Source organism: Balaenoptera physalus, assembly GCF_965194825.1.
Source record: "Balaenoptera physalus genome assembly, chromosome: 13".
Classification (NCBI taxonomy): domain Eukaryota; kingdom Metazoa; phylum Chordata; class Mammalia; order Artiodactyla; family Balaenopteridae; genus Balaenoptera; species Balaenoptera physalus.
The window spans coordinates 40,125,421-40,153,265 of record NC_138892.1 but is presented as its reverse complement, the minus strand read 5'-3'; the positions used below and the strand labels follow the sequence as shown (position 1 = coordinate 40,153,265).

The 27,845-nt window shown below is 37.6% G+C and overlaps 2 protein-coding genes across 9 annotated transcripts in view; one reads left to right on the top strand and one right to left on the bottom strand.

Annotated features, from left to right (window-relative positions):
- The window catches only part of LOC309640418 (uncharacterized protein), a 340,945-nt gene that overhangs the window by 47,060 nt on the left and 266,040 nt on the right, over positions 1–27,845 (bottom strand). The window contains exon 1 of one of the 7 annotated variants that reach the window (XM_082419180.1): positions 9,347–12,379. The exons of the other annotated variants lie outside the window; for them this stretch is intronic. Within the exon in view, the coding sequence (XP_082275306.1) occupies positions 9,347–9,458 (112 nt within the window). The 5' untranslated portion in view covers positions 9,459–12,379. Of the gene's footprint in view, positions 1–9,346; positions 12,380–27,845 lie in introns of those variants that run through there. 7 annotated transcript variants of the gene reach the window in all.
- Positions 1–27,845, top strand: part of SYT1 (synaptotagmin 1) — a 427,179-nt gene that overhangs the window by 139,105 nt on the left and 260,229 nt on the right. The gene's annotated exons all lie outside the window — the stretch shown is intronic.

Sequence of the window (27,845 nt, the reverse complement as noted above, 5' to 3'; positions counted from 1 at the left end):
GTAGAAACTGAGAGGAAGCTTAGAGAGCTGGTTGACTTTCAAAGAATAAAGATAAAGGTGGTCATTCTGGGAGCTATGGAGACATTAGACAAAAGCTACAAGATAGAAACATGTGGGGCATGTTTTGGAGAGAACTAGTTTAATTAGAGTGTTAAGGGGGAAAATGGGTGAAAAAGAATGAAATGTCAGGACCTTATATGCCAGACTAAGGAATTAATTCATAATTTGATAAATAATGGGGATCCAATGAAAATTTTGAGCGGCAGAATGACATCACTCGAGGTGGGATTTGTAAAGATTTATCTACCTGGTGTATGTAGGATGCAGCAAGAACCTGAAATTTTCAAAGCTAAGGATGATAAAGCAGCATCATTTAATTACACCATTATAGTACAGAAAATATTTAGGTGATCTAAAATAAACACATTCTTTTATTTTATTCCCTGAAAATAGATGAAACAATTTTAAGAGAGCCCCACTGATGAGTTTTCATACTAAACAAAAAGCCTATCAGGGCGAGAGATTGCAACTCAGTATAGTTAAATTAGATTTGTTATTTCTTGGAACGAAACTCCCTTTGGTAGTTGTAGAGAAGTTCTATTGCAGATTTAAAAAGAAAAAGAAGAACATGAAGCACACAGCAATTTTTCATAGTTATTACAGGTGACATCTAAACTGGCAGAGTGCAGACAAAGAAAAGGCATATAAATTAGACTAATAAAAGGGTTTCTTTAGACTCATCCATGAATACCAACAGAAGTATATAAAGAGATAATGAACTTGTCTAGGGTAACTGCTGATAAATGAGCAAGCCCAGAGTATCTTTCAATTCCAAAATGTATTTCACAGGAAGGTCAAGTCACTTTTGATTATTATTTTCAAAAGGAGTCATTTTTAGGATATTTGTGTTTCACATATAAGTTAGCCAAAATATTTTATGTATTATTATTTTAATTGTATTAATAAGTATGTATCACTAAATATGACTTTAACAACTGACATCCCAACATGCCTTAGAGATTTAATGATGCTTTTATCAAATAGAATAAGAAGATACTTGTCCTAGTGCTATACCATTGAAACTTGCACTTACGGACATTTAATAAATAGTTCTTTAATGATAGATATTTTATACTAAAGAGATATGGCTTACAAACTATATTGTATTAGGTAGCCCCAAAACTCTCTGTGTTATAAATTCCGTGAGATGATCTGCAAAAGAAAGAAATTTTCTGTTGTCAATTACATTTTGGAAATTTGCATGTCTCTTTCTTTGGAGATACAAACTACACATTAGCATAGTAAAGTCTGATATATCCTGCCTAAATATAAAACCTATTTAACTGCATTCAACCCAGTGCTTTCCAATCTTATGTGACCATATAATCTATTTATTTTCCTTTCACATCTATTCATATTCCATGCTGACTTTAGGAAATATTGCCAGCAAACAAAGAAGACAGCATTACATATTAGGGAAATGTGAACTTTTAATGAAAGATCTGCTCACCACTAACCCTACTTCCCAAAAAAGCTACTGGCATTCTGGTCTGAGTCAACCCATGGGGTACTCAAATTTATCATAGGTGCTCATGGGGTCCCCATAGTCCTATTTAGCCCCGCCTCAAAAATGAGACATTATCTCTTGATGATTTTGTCTCCCCATCTCTGTTGCCTCCATCCATTCATTTGATCAGTGTTTTCTGTGTTCTGACTCCACGACAGGGAGCATGATATATTCTGGAGATAAATAGTATACAGACCCCATGGCCCTCACCTTCACTAAACTAGTGGAAGAAAGAGACAAGGAAAGAGCCTGACATGTTTCTGCTAAGGAAAATACCTGCGCTGTGGGAACACAGATGAGGAGATCCATACTGCTTTGGTGGATTAAGGTAGTGCTGAGAATAAACTGAAATCTGAAGAATAAGTGAGAGATAAGATTGTCATGCAAGGCCTTGGTGTGGAGAGCTTGACTTTTAGGAAAAAAGTAAATGTGGTACTTCACTCCATCCATGCAGTATGGATCCCAAGGGAAAATCTGTCTTATTATTGAATTTCCCTTCTCAGAATAGTAGAGACTATTCAAACCTTGGTACCTGTAGGATAATCCAAAGGTGAGAGGAGGTGGCATCATGCCTTTTAGAAGCTTGACCCTCTGCCCCTTGCTTAGGTAACTGCTGTTACTTGGAGGCAAGAAGCTAATGTTGGAATCACCCCCACCTGCCCACCGTGATTTAAGTTCGGAGCTACAAAGAGCCAACCAGCTAACCAACAACTCCTCCCACAGTGCTTGCTCTGTGGTTCTATCCAACCCTGGAGAAATTCCTTCAGGCAGCATTTGACTCTGAGTCATGAAGGCAACCATCAGTCAAGACCAGAAGCACTTCTTTGAGACAGAATATAGCTATTTGAAGTATGTTCGCTAAATATGGGATGTGTTAGGATACTGCTGGCCAAGCCTATATGGATGGTCATTTCTTGTCAAAACACTGATTTGTCTTTCACAGGAAGGTCTACTGGATTGTGAAGTCAATGTATATGTCACAAATGAGCAAAAGAAAAGAGTACCTAAAATTGAAAATGTCAGTATTATTCACACAAACTCAAAAACACCAAATTGGCAACACTCTAATAAACTGAAGATGAAAATGTCTTAAAAATGAGAGACCGGAATATGTTATTATATGCATTGATTCTACATTTTCAAAAGGAAACAGTCACAGGAGGCTGTGAATCATTTATCATCCTGACCAGACCTCTCCTACTCTTTTCTCTTTAAATTTGAAAATGGTGCAATTATTCTGTTATGCTTCAGAAAATAGTAAATTATCTCCAATTATTGCAGATTCATAGTAGCAGTAAAATGCTTGTGTAGAACAACACACTTCCCATGGTCATCTTGGAATTTATTACAAGATTATAAAATTACAACTCTGAAAAGAGTTTCAAAAACATGTCTAACTTATTTTCCTTGCCTCTGGGCAGGACTGAGTTGCAAATAATTCCAGAAAAGAATAACTATCTAAAGAGACGGTCCAACAATTATTCTTGTTAGCTACAGGGTTCAATTACACTTATAGAGAGACAAATATTTTTTCCCATATGCCACAGTTCTTAATGTTTCCTTATGTTTATATTCAGCTAAATTCTCCCAAAAAAATCACATTCTATCATATCAATACAAGTGAATGGTCTCTGAACAACAACAAAACCACAAAATTAAGTAAAGAAATCTGTCAATGACTTTACCCCATAAGCTTTTGAAAACCCTTTCATTTGTTTGCCTTGATATTTCTCGTCTTGTCTAAAAGACAGCACTGGCTAGACAAATTTTTAATCACCTCTACGTCAAGGATTTTTAAAATGTCTTAAGAGTGGAAGGATAATCTACCCTCTGCACAGAAACATTTTGTTATTCCCACAGAAACCATAAAGTAAGCATAGCTTTTCCTCCGCTGACATTAGAGGATATTAGTGATTTTCTTAAATTGTAATTTAAAAGTTTGTTGGGAATCTGGGAGATGCCAGATTCCCCCTAAAGTTTTAACATAGTGTACTATTCTCCTTTTCTCACTCAGCACACCATCAAGGCTCTCCTCTAGAGACTGTCCTTCCACAATTTAGGGCTGCTCTGGGGACTTCTAGAACAGTTCTGAGACTGTGTATTTGTCAGTCAAATCTGTATTCAATTCTTACGAAGTTTCTCTCTTCCCCATACTCTGAAAGTTACAAGGAGCAGAGGGGTAGACAATAGTGATATGAAAATAGTAGCGTACAACCTCTGGCGTGAGAAAGATCTGTTTGGCACCTGGTTCTGTCACTAACAAGCTCGATGACCTTGGAAACGTCATTTATATTGTCTGAGTTTCAGACCCTTTGGCCTTTAAATGGAAATGATAATGCCCACCTCAGAGGGAGAATACGGATTGAGATAATCTATGAAAAGCAAATAGCAGCCAGACACATTGGTCCTCAATCCATGTCTGCAATTACCGTTTTCTGTCATTGTCGCTGGTGTTCTTGATGTTAGTATTACTGTGTCTGTTGGGAATGATGGGGCACGAAGGCCAGAAAGCCCAGGGGAGTTTAGGATTGGTATCAGTGCCCCCAGAGAAGTGGTTGGGATGCGTACGATGTACAGTGGGGGAAACGCTGGGAGACTAGTAAGAAAGCAGAGTGTTTCCTCCACGTATTGATTTAAGAGGCACACAAAATCGCTAGCAAAGCAGAAGACACTCTCATAAGTATCCCACCTTAGGTGGAGACACAAGGCTCAGGGTATTAACGTAACACACCCAACATGATTGAACAAGGACTCAAACCCAGGACTTCTGCATCCAAAGTCAGCGCTTTATCTGCTTATACCAGATGCCTTTTAGGACACCAGTCCTGCCCATAATATTCTTCCCCAGCCAGCCAACCTCCTAGTCATTGCCTATTTTTAACTCCCATTGTATGTTATACTCACTTTATTTCAGCATAAATATTTGCTGTATTCTATCTCTTTCTACTGAATTTTGAGCTCCAGGAGGTCAAAAAGAATTTCTTGTGCATCTCTGTATCTTAAGGCCTATATTCGAAACTGAGTTCCACGTCTAGGATTGGTGGGCAGGTCATTTCTTTCCACTCCAGTGAGGGTGGCAACTAGGGCTCTCTCTGGGTTCCTTTAGAACCCAGAAGCACCTCTGTAAATGGAGAAACGGGCATGTAGAGATTGGTGAATAATAAAGAGTAATGAAAAAGCCAGGGTATAAAATTTAAAGTGTTTCCATTCTGGACTAAGGATAAATTCTTGAGCTTGGGAGTTGCTTCTTGAAAGTTCTCTTATTAGAAAGATTAATCTAGAAGTAAAGTACAAGGACAGACTAGCAAGAGATGGGGGTTCCAGTAAAATCATTCATAGGCTAATTAAATTCCCTCTTCGCGCAGTTTTACTGCAATTAAAATATAAAATGTCTGTGGACACTTTTGATGCCTCGATACGTATGGAGAAATACTATATTCTTTAGTGGGTTTTCCCTCTCCTTTTCTGTGCTGTCGTATAATGCAGTCGTGAACCACGGGGGCCCACAGTGCTCAATGTCAAATTCACCAAATGCTGTTCTGCACGTTCCCTCAGCCAATTTATTTCAATTTCCGAAGGAGCAACCGACTCCACAGTGGATGACTGCTGACTGCAGTTCCACACCATCACTCTTCAGGAGTAAACTCCAGTCAAGCAAAAAGCTCTCACCGTGTGAGCATGGATGCGATCAGTCCCTTGTCAGCGGCAGCAGCTGTGGGCCTAGGAGACCCCATTTTCTGCCCATGGGGTGCAGAGCTGCAGACAGCTTATCTGCCTCTAATACAGGACTGGATTTTTATCTTTAAAAAAAAAAAGCTATAGAAAAGGTAAGGGAAAATATATAGGTTGCACAGAGAAGATTATCAAACTGGTCTTTATCCCATGTAAGAGTTAGGTCATATTTACAGCATCGTTGGTGGTAGCCAGATATCATAAATACTTATGTTTATTTTTGGAAAAAATTATAGAACTTTCAGGGTAACAGCTTAAAACTTCTAATTTTCATGGTTAGGCGGTTAGAGCCTAAATGTTCAGAAATTTTCCACAAACGCTATCATCAACTTAAAATAGCTGTATTTACTAAATGAATTTGTGTTGAGATGGACACATGTGATAGCAAGTCTGTGTCCCAGAGCCAGGAAAGCTTTACCTTTGTCCATTTGACCTCCCTGCTCTTGCCTCTGACTTTCTTTATATGCTGATTCCATCAAATAATTTGATGATTATAGAAATGATCCTTGACAAGATCCTTTATTCTTGAACTATATTATCATTTACCCTATCACCTTGCACTTGTGAATTGCATGTTAGAATAAGCCATTTTGCTCTTTCACACGTGTACGTATTATTGGTTATGTATTGTCACACTCCGGCTAAAATTATGATTTTAGTAAAGAAGTGGATGTTTCTAGAAATGTATGCACAACATGGAGGTTTTTCAAATCTTGACTGTACATCATAAGGGTAAACATTTTTCAAGTGCAATGTTGAGGGAAATTTTTTTCATGTAATTTGAATCAACAAGCCATTTCATTCAAGTCTACGTACAATTTTCATGTGTAAGTAGTGGCGCAAAAACAAATGGCATACTGTCTATTCTTCTCTTGTTTAAAATGATAATCGAGTTTACCATTTCTGCTATGTAATAAAGCAAACAGCCCTAGTGTAGAAATTAGAAAGAAAAAAGGAGCATTTAGTGAACATCAAAGTTGAGTCAAACACTGTACGTGTGTTATCATCTGTGAATTTCACAACACAAAAATCAAGTAGTTATCTGAGTTTCCAGGGAATTAAGTAATTCAACGAATGCGTCCTGCTGGCTCTTTAAGTGCTCTAACTCCACAGGCTTCTGTCCTGAGTACTGTCTTTTGCTGCAGTACATGATTTTCCCGGGTTCTCTCATCTCTTTTCAGGGTTTCAATTGCTGCTTGTATACTCCAATTACTCTCAAATCCATTATTTCCCACTGAAGCGTTTCTCCCAAACCTCAGACCCAAATGCCCAACTGCCTAAGATATCCTCCCTTCCCTGCTCCTAGACACTTCCTCCTCCAAATATCCACTAGTGGTTTCCCTATTCTTTCTACTCTGTTTCCTATGTATGTTCCCCATATACATTAGCTGAGTTAAATCAACACATTAAACAAAGGACTCAATATGAAATATTTATGTTTATCAAAAAGTTATGTGACATTTCATCTGATCAAATATGTGATTCCAATAAGAGAATTTCCTTAAACATTTCATTCTTATACCTCGAAAGCCATACAGGCATCATCTGATCCAGATTCCTTGCTTTGCAGCTGAGAATCTGATGCTAATAGCAGCAGTTCAGTCTTTCACTCGTGATTGCATGGCCAGTGTCAGCCCTGAATCCCAAGTTCCCTGACCTGGGAGGAAGTTCTACTGGACCTTGTAAACTCCTCCTTTTTTTCAAAAAGCAATGATTTAGGAGTGTGAGCCAGTATTTAGAGTAGTGAGCTATCATGTTTCAAATCAGCAGAAATCATCTATGTGTCGTCTCAGATTATCCCTTATGGGAGAGTGGGGCCTTGGTCCATATTGTCACACGGTCTTCCGTATACGCTCCACGGTTGGGGTCAGTTTCTCTTCCCTGCAGTGGCTCCTAGCCTGTATTTTCCTTTCCTTCTCCTCTGGCAAACCCATTTCCCAGTCATGAGGACCCCATTGTTCACATCCACACCACTCACTGCCCTACCTGACTCCCAAAATGTGGGGCTTGAGTTTAGCTACCAGGAAACATGCTTCAAGTTACCTCTTTCCCAGGCATTTCTGGACTTGGGGTAGGAATGTTTTTGGTCTATAGAAATAGGCAGTCTCATATGTTAACTGCAAATGAAAACTTGCTTTGTCTGTTGGGTTTTCTAACATCCTAGAACAATCTGGAATAAAATGTAGAGTGCATTTTTAAGTGACATTGAAGAAATCTAAAAAGGAAGGTAGACTGCTATTTGATTTTGCTAGCCTCTTGTTGATTTCAGAAGCAGGGCCTCTGTAATGGTGAATTCAATTTTACACTTTTCTTCTCTTCCCACTCAGGGCTCATTAACCCCGTAGTCACTCTCAACCTGCACCATCATCCACAAGCTCCTCTCATGCCCATCCCTGGCTATTTATGCCTTAGGTTAGCTTTAAGGTCACGTTTATGAGTCTGCTAAACTTGCAAACTTAGCCACCTGAGGTGCTACTAGAAAGGAAATGTCCTTATTAGCTGCTTTCAAAAAAAATTTTTCTGGAGCTCAAGTAGTGTTTTTAACACCCCAAGGAGAGACCTTATAGAGAGAGGAAGTCAAGCCTTATATTTGCTTAATTAGTAATTACCTGTTAAGGTATTGAATGATGTACAACATAGTAGATTCCATGCAAGTAAACTAGCATTTATTGAGTTCCTAATACATGATAGCCAGACATAAACAAAAATGAAAAGTCCTGCTTGCCCTGGTAAAGGGGAACTTAGAAAAGCTGCATTTTTAACCACACACTTTAATGAAACTGTTCCCCTCTGGTCATTGCTTTTCAGCACTTTTTGTAGTAGATGTCTTCTGTCTATCATGTTTCCTGGCAAGATTTTTAAGATCTTTCAAATTACAGAACTATAACCTGTGTCTTAAGCATATTCTCTTTCTTCAAGCCCATCATCACTCACATAATTAGATATAAAAGACTAGAAATTTCTTTGAAAAAAGGTCAATAAAAAGATTCACACTCCAAATAAGTGTGTGAATTTTTAACTAGTTTCCTAAAAATTAATTTCTGGGGAAGTTTTTCAGTTGGAAAACTTTCCTATAAATTGGGCTATTTTGAACTTGAATATAGCTAATTCAGATTCCAAACGTGGTAAGTAAAGCAAATTTATGTGGTCATATATATGTTCCATTCATTTTTTTTCTTTTTTTTTTTAATGGGAGTATAGTTGCTTTACAATGTTGTGCTAGTTTCTGCTGTACAACGAAGTGAATCCGCTCTATGTATACATATATCCCCTCCCTCTTGGACCTCCCTCCCCCCGCTCACCCCATCCCACCCATCTAGGTCGTCACAGAGCCCCGAGCTGAGCTCCCTGCGCTATACAGCACGTTCCCCCTAGCTATCTATTTTACACATGGTAGGGTATTTATGTCAAACCTAATCTCCCAGTTCATCCCACCCTCCCCTTCCCGCCCTCTGTCCACACGTCCGTGCTCTATGTCTGTGTTTCTATTCCTGCCCTGCAAATTGGTTACCCTCTTGCACTATTGGTGGGGATATTCCATCATTTTATTGCCAATAAGTTAAGTTTGCTAAGTTTGAGAGACAGATATGAAAATGTCTGAAGGATAATGATGTTTAAAGTGATTATTTCCACCAAGTTCTTAGTAAATAATAAATTCTCAATTATTTTGAGAAAGATTATTTTTATCTTCCCCATATTTCCCTAGCCTCCCAGTAATAATTCTAACTATTAATCTAACTCGCTCTATTTTTTTAAATAAATGATGACATCTCCTAAGTAAGGTGATCGTTAACATCCATCATTTTTATAAGCAGTTTGACTGAAACTGAAGAATGATGATGAGGGGAGAGCCTAGTTTTACAGGAGAGTATTTCACCCTTCCTTTTGGAGACAAGTTCTACAGGGCCACCCAATGTGTGTTTAATTCAGTTATGATGGAGAAAGAATGAAATATCCTTCAAAAGCTTCAAATCAACTTGCCATTTAATCCCCATGTTTCCAGTAGGCTCTAACATTAAGCAAGAGAAGCAGCTCTTGGATTCCTACCGTAAGCTCCCATCTGTCTAAAAAGTTGTCTGATGCTGGCTGCCTCAGCTTTGCAGGTCCCACCATCCAGTTCAATTCTTTGGGCCATGCCACTGTTGCTGAAGGCATCCATCTCAAAGCACTGTGTGTGTGTCGGGGCCGGGGCGGGGGGGGGCGGTGCGTAGTAGTTGCAAGAGAGAAAATAGAAAAGAATAAATGTCCCATTAACAAAGTTATAGAACTGATATTCAGATTTCTTAGCTATCACTTCAGAAATCAGGGAGGGGGGTATGGAGAATCTTATAGAAAAAAAAAAATAGGTAATTATGTTGAAAATAATAACACCTAATGGTTGATTCTTCTGATCCTCTAGATACTAACAGCATCCCCACTCTACAGATAAGGAAACTGAGGCTCACAGGGATTGAGGAACATATTCAAGCCTGTGCTTGAAATCACAGCACTGCATTATGGTAACACAAACATTTTGTTCAGTTACATTTTAGAAGCACATTTACTGCATAAATCTAGTTCTTTTGTGCATATAATCTTACTATATTTTTTTCCACTGGCTAAAATAAAATTGAAGCATTTTACATTTCCTTAAATGACAGTAGGTGTCTAAAGATTTAGTTTTCCATTTTTGGTGTTAGAACTCAATGAGCTCCAATTAGTGATTCCCCATAAACCTGAAACAAATAAACAGGAATGGTTTTTTAAAGTTAATAAAAGTTCTTTATTTCCTTGACCAGTAAATTAAGAAAAAAGGAGAAGAAATGTCCAGAGTAGCTCTACTCTTCCCCTAAAATGAAGAGGAGACTAATGAAGGACTCTTTCAGATACCAATGGGAGAAATATCTTTCCCTGCCTTCCTTCCTTTTCGCTGGTGCTCTTGTCGTATTTTTAACTAACACTTACCAAGCACATGCTATGTGCCAGACACTCTGACAAGAACCTACATTGATATATTCAACAGCCCCATGAGGTTTTCGGGAACTACATCACAGTGAAATTTTCAAACAAAGCTCTCGCTTATACAGAAGACCAGGATTCACATTCTAAAAGCTCATCTCTAATTCACACTTTTGACTCTGCCCTAAGCATAGCCAGAAGTCTATTGCCTTTCCAATTATGTGGCCTGCCTTAGGGAAGAATTCCCCAGCACAGATATGATGTAATGGGAATAGCATAGACACCCAGCGTTTGAATACCCTCTGCAACTTTCTTGTTTTATGATCTTGGAGACAATACACAACCCCTCAGAACTTCCATTCCCTCATCTGAAAAAAAAAAAGGATACCAAACCCAAGGAATTATCACGAGGAAGAATTTAAATAAGCCATAGATAACCTGGAAATAAGAACCCAATGAAATAATTTTTTTCATCATCATCATCTTTATTAGATGGTACTTTCTCAGATTCTTTGACCAGAAAATAAGAAGGACTTGAATAGACAATAAGACTTCTCCATGGAGTAATTGTATACATTGTATATATAAAACTATATATTATTGTCATTTTATACTTGGTGACTAGACAATGATATCCCTATTCTTTTTTTCTAGATTATCAATCAAATGTCCAGCATATAAAGATTTGAAAAGTTAAGTATGGAGTAGTCTGAGTAAAATTAAAAGTATTAATTCACTTCAAGTGAAGCTGAGGGAAAAAAAGATTTGAGGTTACTCTAGGAAAGAAAGGAGGGAGAAGAAGAGATAATTGAGAGAGAGGAATAAAGAAAATACGCTAGTTATTTCTTCTTTATTCTCTGCCATTGTGTGATTTCTTTACAGGGATTAGAGCACTGACATATGCATCCTTGATTCTTGTTATTTCTGATGAAGAGTAATCCATCCCTTCTACGGTGTGTGTCTTAGGGCTTAGCAGATCGCTTTATTTCAGAAAGTTACAACACAGAACCCTCCAGAAAAAACGGGTAGAAACTATTAAAAACTGCGTAAGCAAAAAATAACATATCTTTTTCTCTTCTTCTTCCTAGCTGAGGACTCCATTCTTTGGCAGACATTGTAAAGTAACAAAAGTGTTTAGTCAGAATCCTCAGCTTATATATGAAAAAAATTGTTTTCTCTCAACTGCTCCAATATCATTATCACTTCGTTAATAGACATGCTGCATTCCTAAATTGGGAACATTCATTCTTCCTGGAACAGGCAGGCCCCAGATTCCTACTGGTTTCTGCTCAGTCTACCTTATCAGAGATGCGTTTCCTATCTACTTCCTAGGCAGCAATTCCCTCACCCCATCACTTGCTACCCTCTTATCCAACCTTTTCTTTATTTTCTTCAGAGCACTTATCACCATGTGACGTCTATCTGTTTAGTACTGTTCTCACCTCATGAGGATGTAAGCACCATGAGAACAGAGATTTTCTTTGGTTCACTACTGTATGGCGTGAAGGAGGAATTCAGTGATTATTTGTTAAATGAGTGAATGTAAAGAACTATTGAAGGAGCAAAGGCCTGATTAGGTCTCAGAGACTGGAAAAAATTAATATCAGCACATTTAAAATAAAGAGCTTATATCTTTATTATGTAGTCCTTATAAGTGTGTGTATATGTGTATATATACATATATACAGAGAGAATGTGTGTGTGTATGTGTGTGTATATATACACATATATCGAGAGAGAGAGAATGGCACTACTAAAGGTATAACATGCTAGAATCGTCACTCAGGTAACTCCAGTGACAAAGTCACTTTGGAGGCTATATGCAGTGTCAAATGACCTCGTTTAGGGTGTCTATCTGGACAAACTCAAGATGGTGTTGGTAAAAATATATTTAGACTCAGAATAAGATAGGGCCCCAGATGTCCTGAATTACTGGGTGAACTGGTACGGAGGAGTACTAGAGTGAGAAATACAGGAATGCTGACTCTGTTACCATATCTTGGACTCAAGATTGTTGTTAAGGTAGGGTCTACCAATTACATGAATTCTGTTTGTCAACTTTGTGGTGGTGTTAGTACTGAATTCACTAAAACTTGGACTTGCAACTTGAGAATTAGCACCTAAGCTATTTGATTACAATTTTGTGTCATTCAGATTCATGGGAGACCCCCATCGAGGACCACACCCCACCAGGAGGAGGCCGTTGAAATTCTGCTGGTGGCATCTCTCAGCACTGAACCTATTATCTCACACAATTAAGATGTGGCTCCAAAGTTTTATATCCTGTTCAACAAAATAAAGACTCAAGAATGATCCAGACCTACCTTCCATTAAAAGTAGTCAAATGACATTTGTTACTTAAGCATAATCCCTTAATCCCTTAGAGCCTCACCCCCATCACCCAAGCTGTTCAGAGTATTCTTCCCAGTGGCAGAAGCAAATTTTTATAAGTATAATTTTCTCCATTTCTTACAATCCAAAGATATTTTTTTTTTAATTTTTTTTTAATTTATTTATGGCTGTGCTGGGTCTTCGTTTCTGTGCGAGGGCTTTCTCTAGTTGTGGCAAGCAGGGGCCACTCTTCATCGTGGTGCGTGGGCCTCTATCACGGCCTCTCTTGTTGCGGAGCACAGGCTCCAGACGCGCAGGCTCAGTAATTGTGGCTCACGGGCCCAGTTGCTCCATGGCATGTGGGATCTTCCCGGACCAGGGCTCAAACCCGTGTCCCCTGCATTGGCATGCGGATTCTCAACCACTGCGCCACCAGGGAAGCCCCCAAAGATATATTTTAGTGCCACTTACGCATTGGTTTTCTGGAAAATGCCTGACTAACCTACTCTTAATCTGACTTTGCCTTAACTTAGCACTGGTTGCAAGAAAGATATGAAAAAAATCAGAAGGACTGTTTTTATCATGAAATAAATTGAGGGTCAAGAGTTTAGTAATGTTTAGAAGCAAGAGCTTTGAAGCTAGCCAGGTTTGTCTTATATCTGAATCTGAGAATTACAGCCATATGAATATGAACAAGCTACTTAATATTTTAAAGCTTAGATTTCTCAACCATAAAATTGGAATAATGACAGCACCTAGCTCAGAGAACTGATGTGAGGATACTGGGTAAGTACTGGGCAAAGTTGTCATGACGACTGGGAAGAATAATGGGCATGAAATGACTGTCATGGAGCAGGTCAACATGCCTAGTTCCTTCTCTTCTCCCTTCACTTGGGAAGGATCCAGTCCCTGGTACTCTCTTGTGCTACCAAAATCCTGCCTTGCTATGGCTGTTTCTGTTTCCAGCTGTCTTTAATCTGCCACATACAAGAATAAAAGCTGAGAGGAAACCTAGAAAATAATGATTACCTTATCTTTATTTATTAAGAGCAATAGAAGAGGCCTTTTCTTAGGAATAAATGTTGAATCACGTTAGCAGGAGTGACTGCTATTATTTAATATCGTTTAAATTCAGCTATTTAGGAAATGAATTATCTAGCCAGGTAGAGAGACAGATAGAAAGATGTAGATAGACACATAGGTAAATTAATGCTTGGATGGAAAGAGAGACATAGAATCATACACGGGTGGATGGAGGAACAGATAAATAGGTAGATATATGCATGGATGGTTAGGTAACAAATAGATTCAGAAAGATGAAATCATATATGGTTGGATGGATGGATAGATGGATGGATGGATGGATGTTATGGTATGAATAAGGTATGAGAAACATCATGGTATGGAATTCAAGGTAAAGAGGGAAATTCTTAGAACCCTATCTCCCTTTTGAATTACAGCCAAGCGTACTTATGTTTCAAGCCTGTGATCTTCAGACTGTAGCATGGTGTACTCAAATTACAAGACAAACCTGTAACATTTTCCTAGAAATTCTATAATCTTCAAGTATTTGGGAGGAATTTTTTGGTTTTGTTTCAAAAATTCAAATATATAATGAAATAAGGTACAAATACTTAAGTATTCTTTTAGAAAAAAGCTCATGTGGTTTTATGTTAGAAAAGCGTGGCCTTAGGTTACAATCCCCTAGACTCTCCTGATGGTATCCCTTCTTTCTTCTTTCTTCTTTGTCTTTATGGGCACTTTGGTTGAAAATTTTAGAAGTACATTGTCAATCAAAGGGTCACAACAGTTGGTGTGGTCTGAAACACAAAGTCTTTACAATTTTTGTTTTCTTTTTATTTTAGCAATGTATATATTAATTTTTTGCTAAAACCAAACACACGTGCTATTAAGGTCATGCTGATCTGATGAAACATTAAGCAGAACAGGCTGTGAGGTACAGTGGAGAACAGGACACAATCTGCTATGAGTAAGAGAGAAAAAGCACAGATGGATGTCAAGGCAAATACTCAGTAGACCCGTAAAACTTCCCTTCATGGGTCTGTAAGAGAGCACAGTCAGGTCGAAGAAAATTGTATGAAAATGAAGAGTCACTACTGAAGGAATTGAATAGTGCAGTGACGTGGGTGCTTTCCTAAATCCACGTAGGAACATTGATGTACTCTAGGAGGAATTATACTGTAAAATATACTGCCTCATTCACCATATTGGAGTATGAATTTCTGCAAATTTAGTATCTGAAAGTGTGCTAAAAATGCAAAATGGTTGGGAATCTCTGGGTTAAACTTTGCAGTTAAGATCAGGAGATTTACTGACACCTGTTAGCAGAATACCATAACCAGATGGAGACAGCGGCTTTTAATAAGTGAATCTAAGTATAAATGTGTAAAATTCCATTTAAGTCACAGGGCTTTGGATGGAATGTAAAGCTATATCCAAGATGATTCAATATGTGTACATTATAAACATTTTCAGAGATGTTTTATTTTGCAAATGGATTCAGACCTCTGCAAATGGACAGATGAAGAGAATTACATACAAACAAAACTCAAATAACATTTTTGATGAAAAGTTTGCAGATCTTTCTCAGAAATCCATATATAAAGAAGTAAATTTTTCTTTGTACATAAAAATGTGGGAAATTTGCTAAGATTCATCAGGAAATCCTGGGTATATAGTCATAGCAATCAATGAAAATTTTTTATGATCTGGAAGGTATTCTTTTTCAAAAACTGATTTCTCACCTATAGTGCACTATAGGTGACTATACAATTTACATACTAAAGTAGGACACTGTTGAGAGAGGCGGTGCTAAACCAAATGAAAAGGAATTGCTTGATCTATACCTGGCTTTGCCATATGCATACTGGAATGCATTCACTCTAGGAATAACTGCCATTACCTGGAAATCATTTGTCATCCCATGCATTATACTGTCCATCATCAGACCAGTGGAGACCCATCATTATTGCTCCAAGACAGTTCATGGGTGTCATGTTTCTGTACATCTTGAGAGCAGAGGAACCAGCTGCCTTGGTTCTCAGTCTTTTCAAGAATGTTTGTGTGGCAAAAGCTTTGGAAGCTAGAGATCCAGAGCAAAAGTTAGGCTGGTTAGCTTGCATATCATTACAAAAGATTCAGGTTTTCTAAGCTTAGAATTCCTCATCTGTGACACAAATCCCATATGTGCAGAACATCCGCATAATCCTCGTGGGACCTGGACTGTCAGGGAGAATTGACACAAATATGAAGCTCATGCTGCTTGCTGTGCCATGAATAAAAGTCCTTTGTCTTTGGCCCTGGAGTTTCATGTCTTCTGCCAGTAACCATGGATCTTGTAGATGGCTAACTTGTTCACTTACAAGTAGGGCAAAATCTCAGCCACTTCATAGCTCTTAACACACATGGATAGGGCAAGAGCAAAACAAATAACCACTGTGATAATAATATTTAATCTGAGTCCTAGAAAGGGCATTGGACAGGGGTCCAGAGATAAGTTGCAATCCCACTAGACTACAGCCTTTTTGAGTGAAAGAACAAATTACTCCATTTCTCTCTGGTCCTCAATTTTCTCATCCATAAAGTAGTCAGAGGAAGGAGGTGGCCTTTTAAGGTCCTTCTGATTCTAAATTATTTGCATTTGTGATTCTTTCAGTATGTCCATAGCTCTGTCCCTCATTCCCACCACATGATTTATAGATGCATCTTATGTACATATGATATGTGGTATATGGTATATGTGTTAAAACTCACAGAATATAAACATGCAGAAGCCCCTTAGAGACAGTGTACTCTAGATATTTCCATAACTATGCTCTGATAAATCCCAGGATTCTTCAAAGAAGATTTGGGAACTTCAAAATTCTTGATTGGTTTATTTTTCATGTAAGTGTAAACTAGTTTTTAAATTGAAACAAAACCACATGGACACTGAAATGTGTTGTAAGCTAAATGCAACCACATAGAAGACCAACAGCGAGGGAACATATCCTCATTGACCTTACAAAATGCAAGTGCCACACAGTCCAATTTCTAAAATAAACCTACACTGATAAAATTATTTCTTTTGACTGCTATTTAAATGAGTTATAAACAACAACCGCTTTGAAATGCTGACTTTATCAATCAGAGACATAAAACACTGATGCATTACAGGACTATTAGTCTGATGAAAGGGAGTATAATGAATTGGGGTAAAGAAGAGAAGTAGAGGCAGAAAAGCTAACTATATATATATATATATATATATATATATATATATATATGGAACTATTATAATTATTTGAAGCTTATTTTCCTTTTGAGTTGAGGATTCTATTGTTTCTTTTGAGGTCATATAGTTGAATACTGCAAGAATTTGGAGTATGGGTCTACTACAGTAGCTTTTGTCCCTACTAGCAAAATCATTATGAAAGGTTTCCTTGAACATAAATGTTTCCTTGAACAGAAAGTTTTCTTTTGCTCTGGCTTGGCACTGCTATCCCCAGAGATGAAGGGATGGATCTGAACTTTGGAGCAACAAGCCAGAATGGAAAAGAGATGTGTATAAAAGGCAACATGGAAAAAGAAACAGAATCCAATGGCTGATTCACGTGCAGAAACACTTAAACATTGCTCTTGCATCTCGGTGACTGGGGAAATGATGGCAACTTTGATAGAAACAGGAAAGTTGAACAGAGTAACCAGTTTTGAAAGCAAGAATTATGAGCACAATTTGAGAAAGTTGGAATTTGAAGAGATAACAGGCCACGTGGTATAAATCCCTAACGAACAGGCCAGAATTCAGGAAAGAGGCCTAGCTAGAAATATGGATTTGGTAGTCATCTGTGTCCACAGATTGCAGGCTTCAGATATCAGAAATTAGCTTTTATTCTTGAATCTGGAAGTGCCAGTAATGCTGGCAATTTCCTGCCACTCTTTCCAATAAAAAAGTCCGCATTCTGATTTCGCTGTGACTCAGTAAACTGCCTCAAATCTCATACACCATTTTCCTTGTTGCAGGGTGTCAAACCCAAATCTACCTTCACTTTAAGTGTAAAAGTTTTTAAAAATAGTGTTGTGCGTTTGTAAACTGAATAATTACATCTTCCTTTCCCTGAGCAATATGGAAGTGTGAAAAAAAATAATAATAAATCATCCTCACCAATCAATGCAAGTAATTCAGGTTTACAAAGCCATGTTTGAATTACTATAAAAGGAAAGGAGACTTGACAATTTCTGTTTGATTGTGGGATGTGTAGCATCATCAGAATGACAAGGTAAATGCTGAGGAATATTTTTCTAAATACTGGAAGAATTGACTGGGTATTCAGCAGAAGCTAAGTGAAAATGTCAGGGTAACGATTACAATTTTGCACTTCAGCACACACTGACGACTGGGACGTGCATCATGAAAGTATGAAATCGAACTTTCAGAGACATTGCCTGTACTACACTATCCTTGAATGCTCCTTTATTTTGCATGCAAGATTTTTTTTTAATATATACTCTTTCTAATAGTATGTTATTTGGTTAATATATATGTCTCACTCATTAAATTTCATACCTTGAATTTGAAGGTATTTTTTCTATCTTTGTTTCTTTGTAAGTATAAATTTATGCTGAGCTTTTCTCAGATACCAGTAAATAAGTAACAAGTGTTCAGTGAGTATCTACCATGTGCCTACCACAAGGTTGAGCATTATGGAATTTTAAGACGGAAGAAATTAACATCCACTGGGGAAGCAAGTGTAGATACTCATAAGTGTTCAACTTTCTATTCTGTGGTAAGGAAGATTAAGAGTTGGGTGCAAATACCTCCTTGGTTGACATGAGCATCTTGCTTTTGATCGACAAAGACACTTATGGGAATATCAGCTTATCCTACTCCATGGCTTTACTTTTAGGGCCACAGGACACGGGCTGGTGGTGGTCAGTGGATGATTATTCTCTTGGCAGAAGTCAAAGGATTGCAGGGTTCAGGTGTCTTTTGGAGTGGTTGAGTTTCTGAGCAAATAAGATCCTAGCAAGAGCAATTAAAACAAGCTCTTAATTAAAAGCTTTTGGTATCTAAACTTGAGGAAAGCAAATCAATGTGGCAAGCTTTCACTCCAAGTCATATCATTGCTCTGAAGCCCAGAAGGGTAGCCTGAGACAACACTGTCTGGAAATTTCCTGAATGCCTAAAAGGACTTGGGTTGAGTTCAGTCTAGACTGGAAAATATGTCTATGTTTAGAATAAATGGTGAATGTTTAAGTTTAACATTTAGACAGAAAATCACTTAATTTTCCATTATTATAAAAATAAATGGGGCTTCCCTGGTGGCGCAGTGGTTGAGAGTCTGCCTGCCAATGCAGGGGACACGGGTTCGAGCCCTGGTCCGGGAAGATCCCATGTGCCGCGGAGCAACTAGGCCCGTGAGCCACAACTACTGAGCCTGCGCGTCTGGAGCCCGTGCTCAGCAACAAGAGAGGCCGCGATAGTGAGAGGCCTGCGCACCGCGATGAGGAGTGGCCCCCACTTGCCACAACTAGAGAAAGCTCTCGCACAGAAACGAAGACCCAACACAGCCATAAATAAATAAATAAATAAAAATTTAAATTTAAAAAAATAATAATAAATGTATCATTCTCATTAGTAGACATCCTTTCAGCTGCTGTCTATTGAACTCTTATGAGCAGCCAGACATCTGCTGACTGCATTATCTTGGTTAAACTCACACCATGTTATAGATTGGCACTCTATCCCATTTTTACAAGGGAAAAAAAATCCTGGAGAAGTTAAGTAACTCGTTCAAGATCCATCACCTCACAAGAGGCGAGGCTCAGATTAAAACCCAAATATGCTGACCCCAAAGTCATCGTGTTAACTACTAGCTGGTACTACCAAACTTGACCAGCAGTGAACTTCAGGTATCACATATGAGTGTGCTAGGTAAATTAGTTCCTGACTGCATACAAGACCTCTACTCTCCAAGCATTTTTTTTTTAATACCACACATTACTGATGAACTCTTTTCCACAGCTTCTAATAATAACACTATAATAATGACAATTATTATTGAAGATGGCCAGTGTATCTCTGTAATTTTCATTTTTAATATGTTATCTAATGCAGTTTTTGCATAAATAATTCTTCTTAGCCAATAATTTATTGCTTTTGTTAAAAGAAAAAAATATCTATAAATGAGCTTATTACACGTAAATGGTAAATCTCTTCTATTTATAGAGAATCATGTTTCTTGTGTTTTTCATTAATTTTAACGGCACTGATCAACTTTAAATATGGGCTCCCTCTACATATTAAAATTGATTATTCTCTACATTTTTAATTCTGCAGCTATTACTTATCTGGGAAACCAGAAAAATGTTCAATTATTTTCATTATTCCACCTATGTGAGGTATGGCTGGTCATCTCTGTAGGTCATATCAAATATTTGTTCCAAAGTATTATTACTTTGCATCCAAGAACATCAATAACAACAAGAGTTAGATCTATCATTTATTGAATGACTGATATGTTTTAGGTACTACACTTAGAACTTTTTTTGTACTTGGCACTTTTTATCCATTGTATCATTAATATCCACGACCATTCCATAAAGTAGCTATCATTACCCACAATTATACAAGAGCAATGTGGCTCAGAGTTGTTAAATAACTTTCCTAAGTCATAAATTAGAAGTGACAAAAGCTGTTTCCAAAACCTGCCTGCATCCTGACACTAAATTTTTAGCCTATCACCATGCTCCCTCCAAGATACCTTTGAAAATATTGAAAATTAAACTATCAGTGTAAAAATAAGATCTTGAGCATGTTTCATTTTTGGTTTGTACTTCATAAACATTTTAACAGATACCCTTTGATCTTAGGGGAATAAAAATTAAAGTTAGCTGTAACTCTGTAATTTGTTTCTTTGTATATTCAGTATCTTATCAACCCTTTGTTAGCATGGCTGACCTTTCCCAGCGCTGGTATTTATGTAGAGGATCATGCTTTTGTATTAACTATAGACATTTCAGTCTTTACCCCTGCACAAAATCTCTTTCCTGTCACGTTGTTAGCAGATATTTATTCCACTCTGCAAGCAGTAATGCATAGAAATATGACTGTAGATATGCATGTCCTTTCTCAAGCCCTAACACATACTGATTTAACCATCACGTCATTCATAGATACTTATTTCATCATGACAAGTAGAGCAACATATATAATTAATATTGATTTCCCTGATCTTGCTTGAACCCATACAGCTTTCACTAGTACAGACTGATAGAGAAACACTTTACCTCTGAAACTCTCTGGCGTTTAAATATTTAACTTCCATTTCATAGCTCACTAAATATTACTGGGGTACACAAAAAAACTACCAAAAAAGCAGTAATTCAAACTAAGAACTTGAGAAATCAACTGAAGCCAAAAAATCTTTAAGAGTTTAAAAAGATATCACTAGAAACTTACATTTCAGCATCAAATTTCTATTTCAATCTCAGTGAAAGAAACATAAACATCATTAATCTTTAACAAAACCGTGAATAATATTTTGTGGTATTTCCTAAATGCAATAATACTAAGAACTAGTAGTCTGTTAGAATTTACAACCTACTTTCCAATTTACAAACCGATCACTCTCTCTGACTTTCATTCACTTCTTCCTTTTGACCACAGATCTGCAACTTTGGGCAAGTTACTTAACTTCTCCAAGCTATCTTTTCCTCATCTTTAACACGTAAAATAAATCCATGGATTAAATGAAAATACGTGTGTGTGCATTATACATATATCACATTTGTTGAGATAAATATATTCATTAAATACTATCAGGAAATAGATATTATATGATATATATATGTGTATATACATATATATATATCACACAAACAATGCCTGCCATACAGGCATAGTAGGGTCTCAATAAGTGTGAGTTCCCTCCCTTTTTCTCCTTTTCATATACGTATTGTATACTAGGTACATATCTGTTAAATATATTGTACTTTATCACGTACTATAAAGTATAGGTATACTCTAAAGTATAATGTATAAATATACGTTATACTTTACCCTATACCTTATCACCTCTGTATCACACACTATATATATAATTTGTTAAATACATTGTATTTTGCAAGTCTTTCACTCAGGGTGGGACCAGAATGAGGCACTTGCTTCATGTACAAAACTTAAGATGATGCAAAAAAAAAAAAAAACATAATCAAGTAAATAATATTTTAATGCAATTTTTAAAAATCAGAATTTATCGAAATTCCATGATGAACAAAATATCAAAACATTAAGTAAGGGCAAAATCAATATTACTGGTCTTTCCTTTGCCTTGGGCTCTTATATGGCTCAGCCCAGCACTGCTTTCACCAGAATTACCTAAGCATGTTTCCGAGCTCTCAGCCTCTCCGTGGAAAGAATATTCAGCGTGTCTGTGTTCTTAGTCCAGGGCCTCTTGCATTAGGTAGCTCACAGCCTCATTTTTTTTTTCCCCAGTTTGAAGCTGAAAGGTTTAAGGTTTGAAACTGGAGATAGGAATACAGGCTGAAGTATGAGCTGAGAATTTAAGAAATCAAGGATGTGAGAGGGCAGGGCATCACAGAGATCTAGTGATGAGAGAGCTTTTGTTCTAGAACTTGCCAACCTTGAAAAGGCTACAGACTACTGTCTCTTTGCTCATCCTGCTTCAATTTCCTCATCCAAGAATGATTTCTGACTATGACATGTTTCTGTAATGATTTGGGGAGGCACTAAATACATTTCTGGTTCTTAGGCCTATGAAGATAACGGAGCACTCCATAGTTATTTCCCTTTCTATTGGACTTGGTTGGGGGGGGAATGCCTTGATGAATTACAATTATCTAAGTACTCAGCATATGTAGGCATAGAGTTGATTTTAATAGTGCTTTTGAAAAATGAGAATGGGTACATCCTCTTTCTACAATGTTTTCTTATTTCATATTGCACCTATTCCTAAATATTCAAATCAGCCTCTACTAAAGCCAAATTGTAGACCAAGTTAGTGCTTGATGTGACTTGGTTTTGACTGATTCTCTCACTGAGACAAGACACATTGCTCTCTTCGGTTTACCCCAGGGGAAAGAATTGTATCACCAGTAGGCAACCCAGGAAACAGATTAACCAAGCCATGGAGTAGAATGAGTAGGTGACGGTGCTTCTATCCCTCAGTTACCAAACTATGCACAAAACGTTATCTGCAGTTAGTGTGGCCATGTATGCAGCATTTTGGGTGAGCTATGGATGGCAGGAAAAGACCACATGAGCCTACAGAAAGTCCCTGGTTTATTTAACAAGAATTCTGAAATTAATGGAAACGCCGCGGCTCCCCACAGCGGGAGCAGATAGGCAGCATATGGCTTTCCTCTTGCCGCTGGCTTCCCTGAGGGGCGCACAGCTGCCAGAGATGCACTTCATCTGGGGAAGGCCCTGCTAGCGCTGAAAATACAGCCAAGTTCTTCTATGCCACAGTCTTTCAAAACATGGAGTCCACGACACTGGGGAGACATAGGCTAATAACCTATGTGCTTCCATTAAGGGAGTATTTACAGACTTTATAGACGCTTCATGTTCTTCTGCAAACTCTCCCCAGGAAGCTCACATTTGCTTCTGGTATAGAAAGCAGAGTCGGGTTTCCTTCACAGTATATCTGCCTCTAGAATTCTGGTATCTCTAAAAATCATTTTCTAGAACACTCCTTGATACAGACTTAGTACACTTTAACTAGGTGGTTTCTACATACAGTTTGGTCTGAAGATAACAACAGATTAACTTTTCTGAAATATATTTAGTTCTTACCACGTGCAAAGTTAAGTGCCTATTGAGTTCTCAGAGCAAATGAATGAGTTTGGACCCAGGCATACCTAATTTATAAAAGACTGTGTGTTTCATTACCATGCATTAGAGTCAATTGGAATGCTTATCAAATGCAGAATCACTAGGCATCTCCCTAGATTTACTCCTGAATTATAATGTTTGGGGGTGGGGCTAAAGAACTGTTATTTTTCTGAGCTCCCACTTAACTCATGCACCCTCAAGTTTGAGCATCACTGATTTGCATCCTGGTTGCATCGACTCCTTTAGGATTTGAAGTTCTGATTATCTTAGGAGGAGAAGTCCATAGGTTTACATGTTACCAGTACCATTGTGACAACTGTCTTTGCCTCCCTCAAAAAAACCATATACCCTCTCTCTCTCTATATATATATAGGTATAGATATATATACACACACACACATATACCCTAGTCACTACCCCAAGCCGAGTTCAGCTTGCCTATATCATAATGAACTGCCAGTCAGGGTCAAGGGAGTCAACTTCCTAAGTGTTCATCTTGAAAAAAAGTAGGCCAGCTTTTTCGCCTTGCCTTCTCTTGAGTTTTGTTAAAATAAAGCCTATTCTTATCTGTGGAAACCAGCATGTTTTGCCATCTGTCTCCTTGCAGATATCAAAGTTCTATAATATTTTTCACTCAGCAACAAATATTTATTTGCAACAAATATTTATTTCACCCCTCCTTATGATGTTTATTCATCCTCATCTCCCCTTCCATGCCAGTTTTCTGTGATCAGATTCAATCTATGCATTGGCACATTAATCTATTCTTTATGCTTCATTTTATTCCTAATTTAGGCCTAAGGAATTTTATATTTTAATATCTGTGACGCCCTATAGACTCCTTATTTCTTTAAAAAAATGTACTCCTTTGAAAATGTACAAATAACATATCTGTATCTTTGCTGCTTCTTAAGTTTATTATTTGGATGCATGAAATATTACATGTGACATTAGACAGACATGCTAGAATGGATGGCTTAACTAAAATAAGCTATTTTGTTTACTTCCATTAATACTACTGTGGTTATATAGGTTAACAGATTTGAAAAACATGAGGAATATATGCTAAATTATTTTGCATTTCCTTTTTTTTTGAATTTTTGAATTTTATTTTATTTTTTTATACAACAGGTTCGTATTAGTTATCTATTTCATACATATTAGCGTATATATGTCAATCCCAATCTCCCAATTCATCCCAATTATTTTGCAGTTCATAGCACAAGTAAAACCAATGTTCTAGTATTGTTGATGAAAAAGAAATCATTGAGTAATTGGGGCAAAGACTGAAGATATTTAGGTTAGTAATTATTATTTGAATGTGGAAGACCAGGTATCTATTTAAAAAACAACACATGTGAATCTAAAACTGCTCTTTAAAAAAAAGTTTTTAAAAACATAAGCTATTTAGAAATATTTCATTTAACATAATTAAGGTGGGCTCAGGAGGTTATTTTCATTGCTTCTACTGCTTTCATGATTTTTTGTAGTTTATGGATCCCATACTTTCTAAGGAGTATCATGGGGCTGTACGAACACATGGCATTAGTCTACATAATTCATTAGGTTAAACAGTCTGTGTCATTGGCTTGGGTTTCTTTCTTCAGGATGCTCCCAAAGTACATCAGGACCCAGCTCAGCTAGCAGCAGTTTGAGATAGAGAATTAGCATATAGTTTCTTAGGGAATGGCCTTGAAGGTGCTTGAGTAGCTGCCTTGTGTGAGGCCTGAGCAGAATTGCTGAGAGCCAGAGAGGAAACAGGGTCCAGGCAGTAATCCTGCGTGACTGTGTCTAGTTTGGTATCTCAGGAAAGGAAATGTCAGGATCACTGTTGAGTGATGAACACAGAGACAGTGCAGATCAGTGTTGCATCTGGGGCCCGCAGCTCGCTCCCGTTACAGCACACTTGTGCAGAATTCCAAAGCAGCCCCTGTGGTACCAGGTAAGCATCTCACCTTCATTTCCACTAGTGTGAAGTACTGAAAAATCATTGAGAAGTTAAGACCCTTCTTTGCTACCACTTGATAATTTACATTATTCACCTTTTTATGAGAGGGCTTAAAAATGTCCATTTTCTAGAGGCTACTAAAGATGGAAATAAATACATGGCTGGCTGGGTTAAGTATACTGAAAATGTGGCCAGAATAAAGAAAAACAAATCAACCTACAATGTAGACCAACCATGAGAGACCTAGCAATAAGATTTTTTATTAATCTCCCATGCCAGGGAAACAGACACTTACTAAGACAGATGAAATAGAATGTTTCCATTTGGCAAAATGCTTGGAGGTGGAGACAAATTTAAACAATCAAATGTGAACATTAGTAAAATGAGAAGAAATAAGACACTATAAGCAGATCACAATTTCATATGGACTTTCATTTGTCTTTTGAGCAGCAGAATAAAATGACTGTCACTGTTTTAATCACTTGAGAACCAGAATTCTTTTCAGAGTTTTATCACTTATTGTTGAATGTACCTGTGTTATGAGTCCAAGGTCCAGGTTCTGAATCAGAGAATCATTTATTTGATTTGTGTCAGCCACAGATTGCTTGAGGAATGTCACTTTTGCTTACAGAAAACTGAAATAGGCATAGTAGGATGTATTCCTATACTTCAAGTGCATTTTAAGACAAGAGGTCAAACTCAAGTTGTCCTTAGACAAGTGAGAAGCAGAAGGAACAGTACTTCAAGCACTCGATTTTTTGTGTGTAACCTTATGGTTTATGATTTTGAGAAAATCTTATGTTACCAAAAAAGATGGATGATTAGACATAGAGAGTAACATACAGTTTTCTCTGATGATGCTCCAAAAATGGATTCTTAAGAGCAGATCCTATTAAGATCTTTTCATGTTGCTAGGAGAATTGTTACCATAGAAACAATGGTACTAGTAAGCATCACTTACACACACATAACACATAACCTCAAAAGTAATTTAATTAAAATACCTTTAGAATTTTATAGTGTTGTCTTTTGCAGCATTTGTGTGTGTGGTACAACTTATTAAGCCCTTTTTTAGGCAAGCATGAGGAAATTTGCCCACTGCCAGCTTTTATTAGTTTAAATTCTCACTCACTTTGTTACATTGAAGTTTTATCTTTCTTCAGCATATAAGGCAGAAAAAAAACTTTAATATTCTGAACTCAACTGTCAGTCATTTTTATTGGGAACATTGAATCACGGCAGTGGTGGGTTCTCAGCCCTGATGGGATGCCATAATCAAATAAGAAAATCAAAGAAAACTTTGGCACTGCTACAGATTTAAGTCACGCTTTACCCATAACCTCACAATCTTGAGTATTATTTTGAAAACGCAAAATCAGAACAAGTAGCCATCCTCAAATTCCTTAAAACATGCTTCTGGATTTTTCATTAAAAATGGGCTTCCCTGGTGGTGCAGTGGTTGAGAATATGCCTGCCAATGCAGGGGACACGGGTTCGAGCCCTGGTCTGGGAAGATCCCACATGCCGCGGAGCAACTGGGCCCGTGAGCCACAACTACTGAGCCTGCGCGTCTGGAGCCTGGGCTCCGCAACAAGAGAGGCCGCGATAGTGAGAGGCCCGCGCACCGCGATGAAGAGTGGCCCCCGCTTGCCGCAACTAGAGAAAGCCCTCGCACAGAAACGAAGACCCAACACAGCCAAAAATAAATAAATAAATAAATAAATTTTTTTTAAAAAAAGGTAAATATTTAAAAAAAAAAAAAACCACAAGTTCTGATCAAATGGAAGAGAGTTCAGCTCAAGCATCTTTGAGAAATACTTTTCTACTTTTTCCCTTAAGAGTATAGTTAATAAGACTCCATTACATTGATTACTTTTTCCCTTAAAAGTATAGTTAATAAGACTCCATTACATTGATTGCAGGCCCATAGTTTACTGTTCAAAGAGTATGCTAGCTCTCGTTACAGATCTCTCTAAAATCAAAAGCTTGAAGTCTGAATTCAGGATGTAAAGTGTTAACATATTGCCAGGAAACAAATTGGGAGAAGAGTTCCCATGTCTTGGTTGGGAAATTGTGCATTGCTTGTGGATACCCTGAACTACTGTAAGTTGGGAGTTTTGGAGGGGTGTTGTGGAAGATAAAGCACACCGCACTTGACCCCTGTAGGCTTCTGCTAGTGTCACACCCATCATCACCTCTTTGACCTACCATTTCCTCCAAAATTAGCTCATTTCGCTTACTATAGATCAAATTCCTTTTCAATTTTTGTCAATAAAGTATGCTATCTGTTACTGCAACTATACAATAGACAGGGCACCAGAGTTATTTCCCCTGAATTCCAAAAGCCAACAGCAAAGCAGAGTCAATAACACCTGTTAACACGGCTGATACATCCAACAGCTGACATAAAATACTGCCTCAATGACATAGAGAACAGAATCATGGGCCCCCCAGACACAAATCTCTTCCGTGAC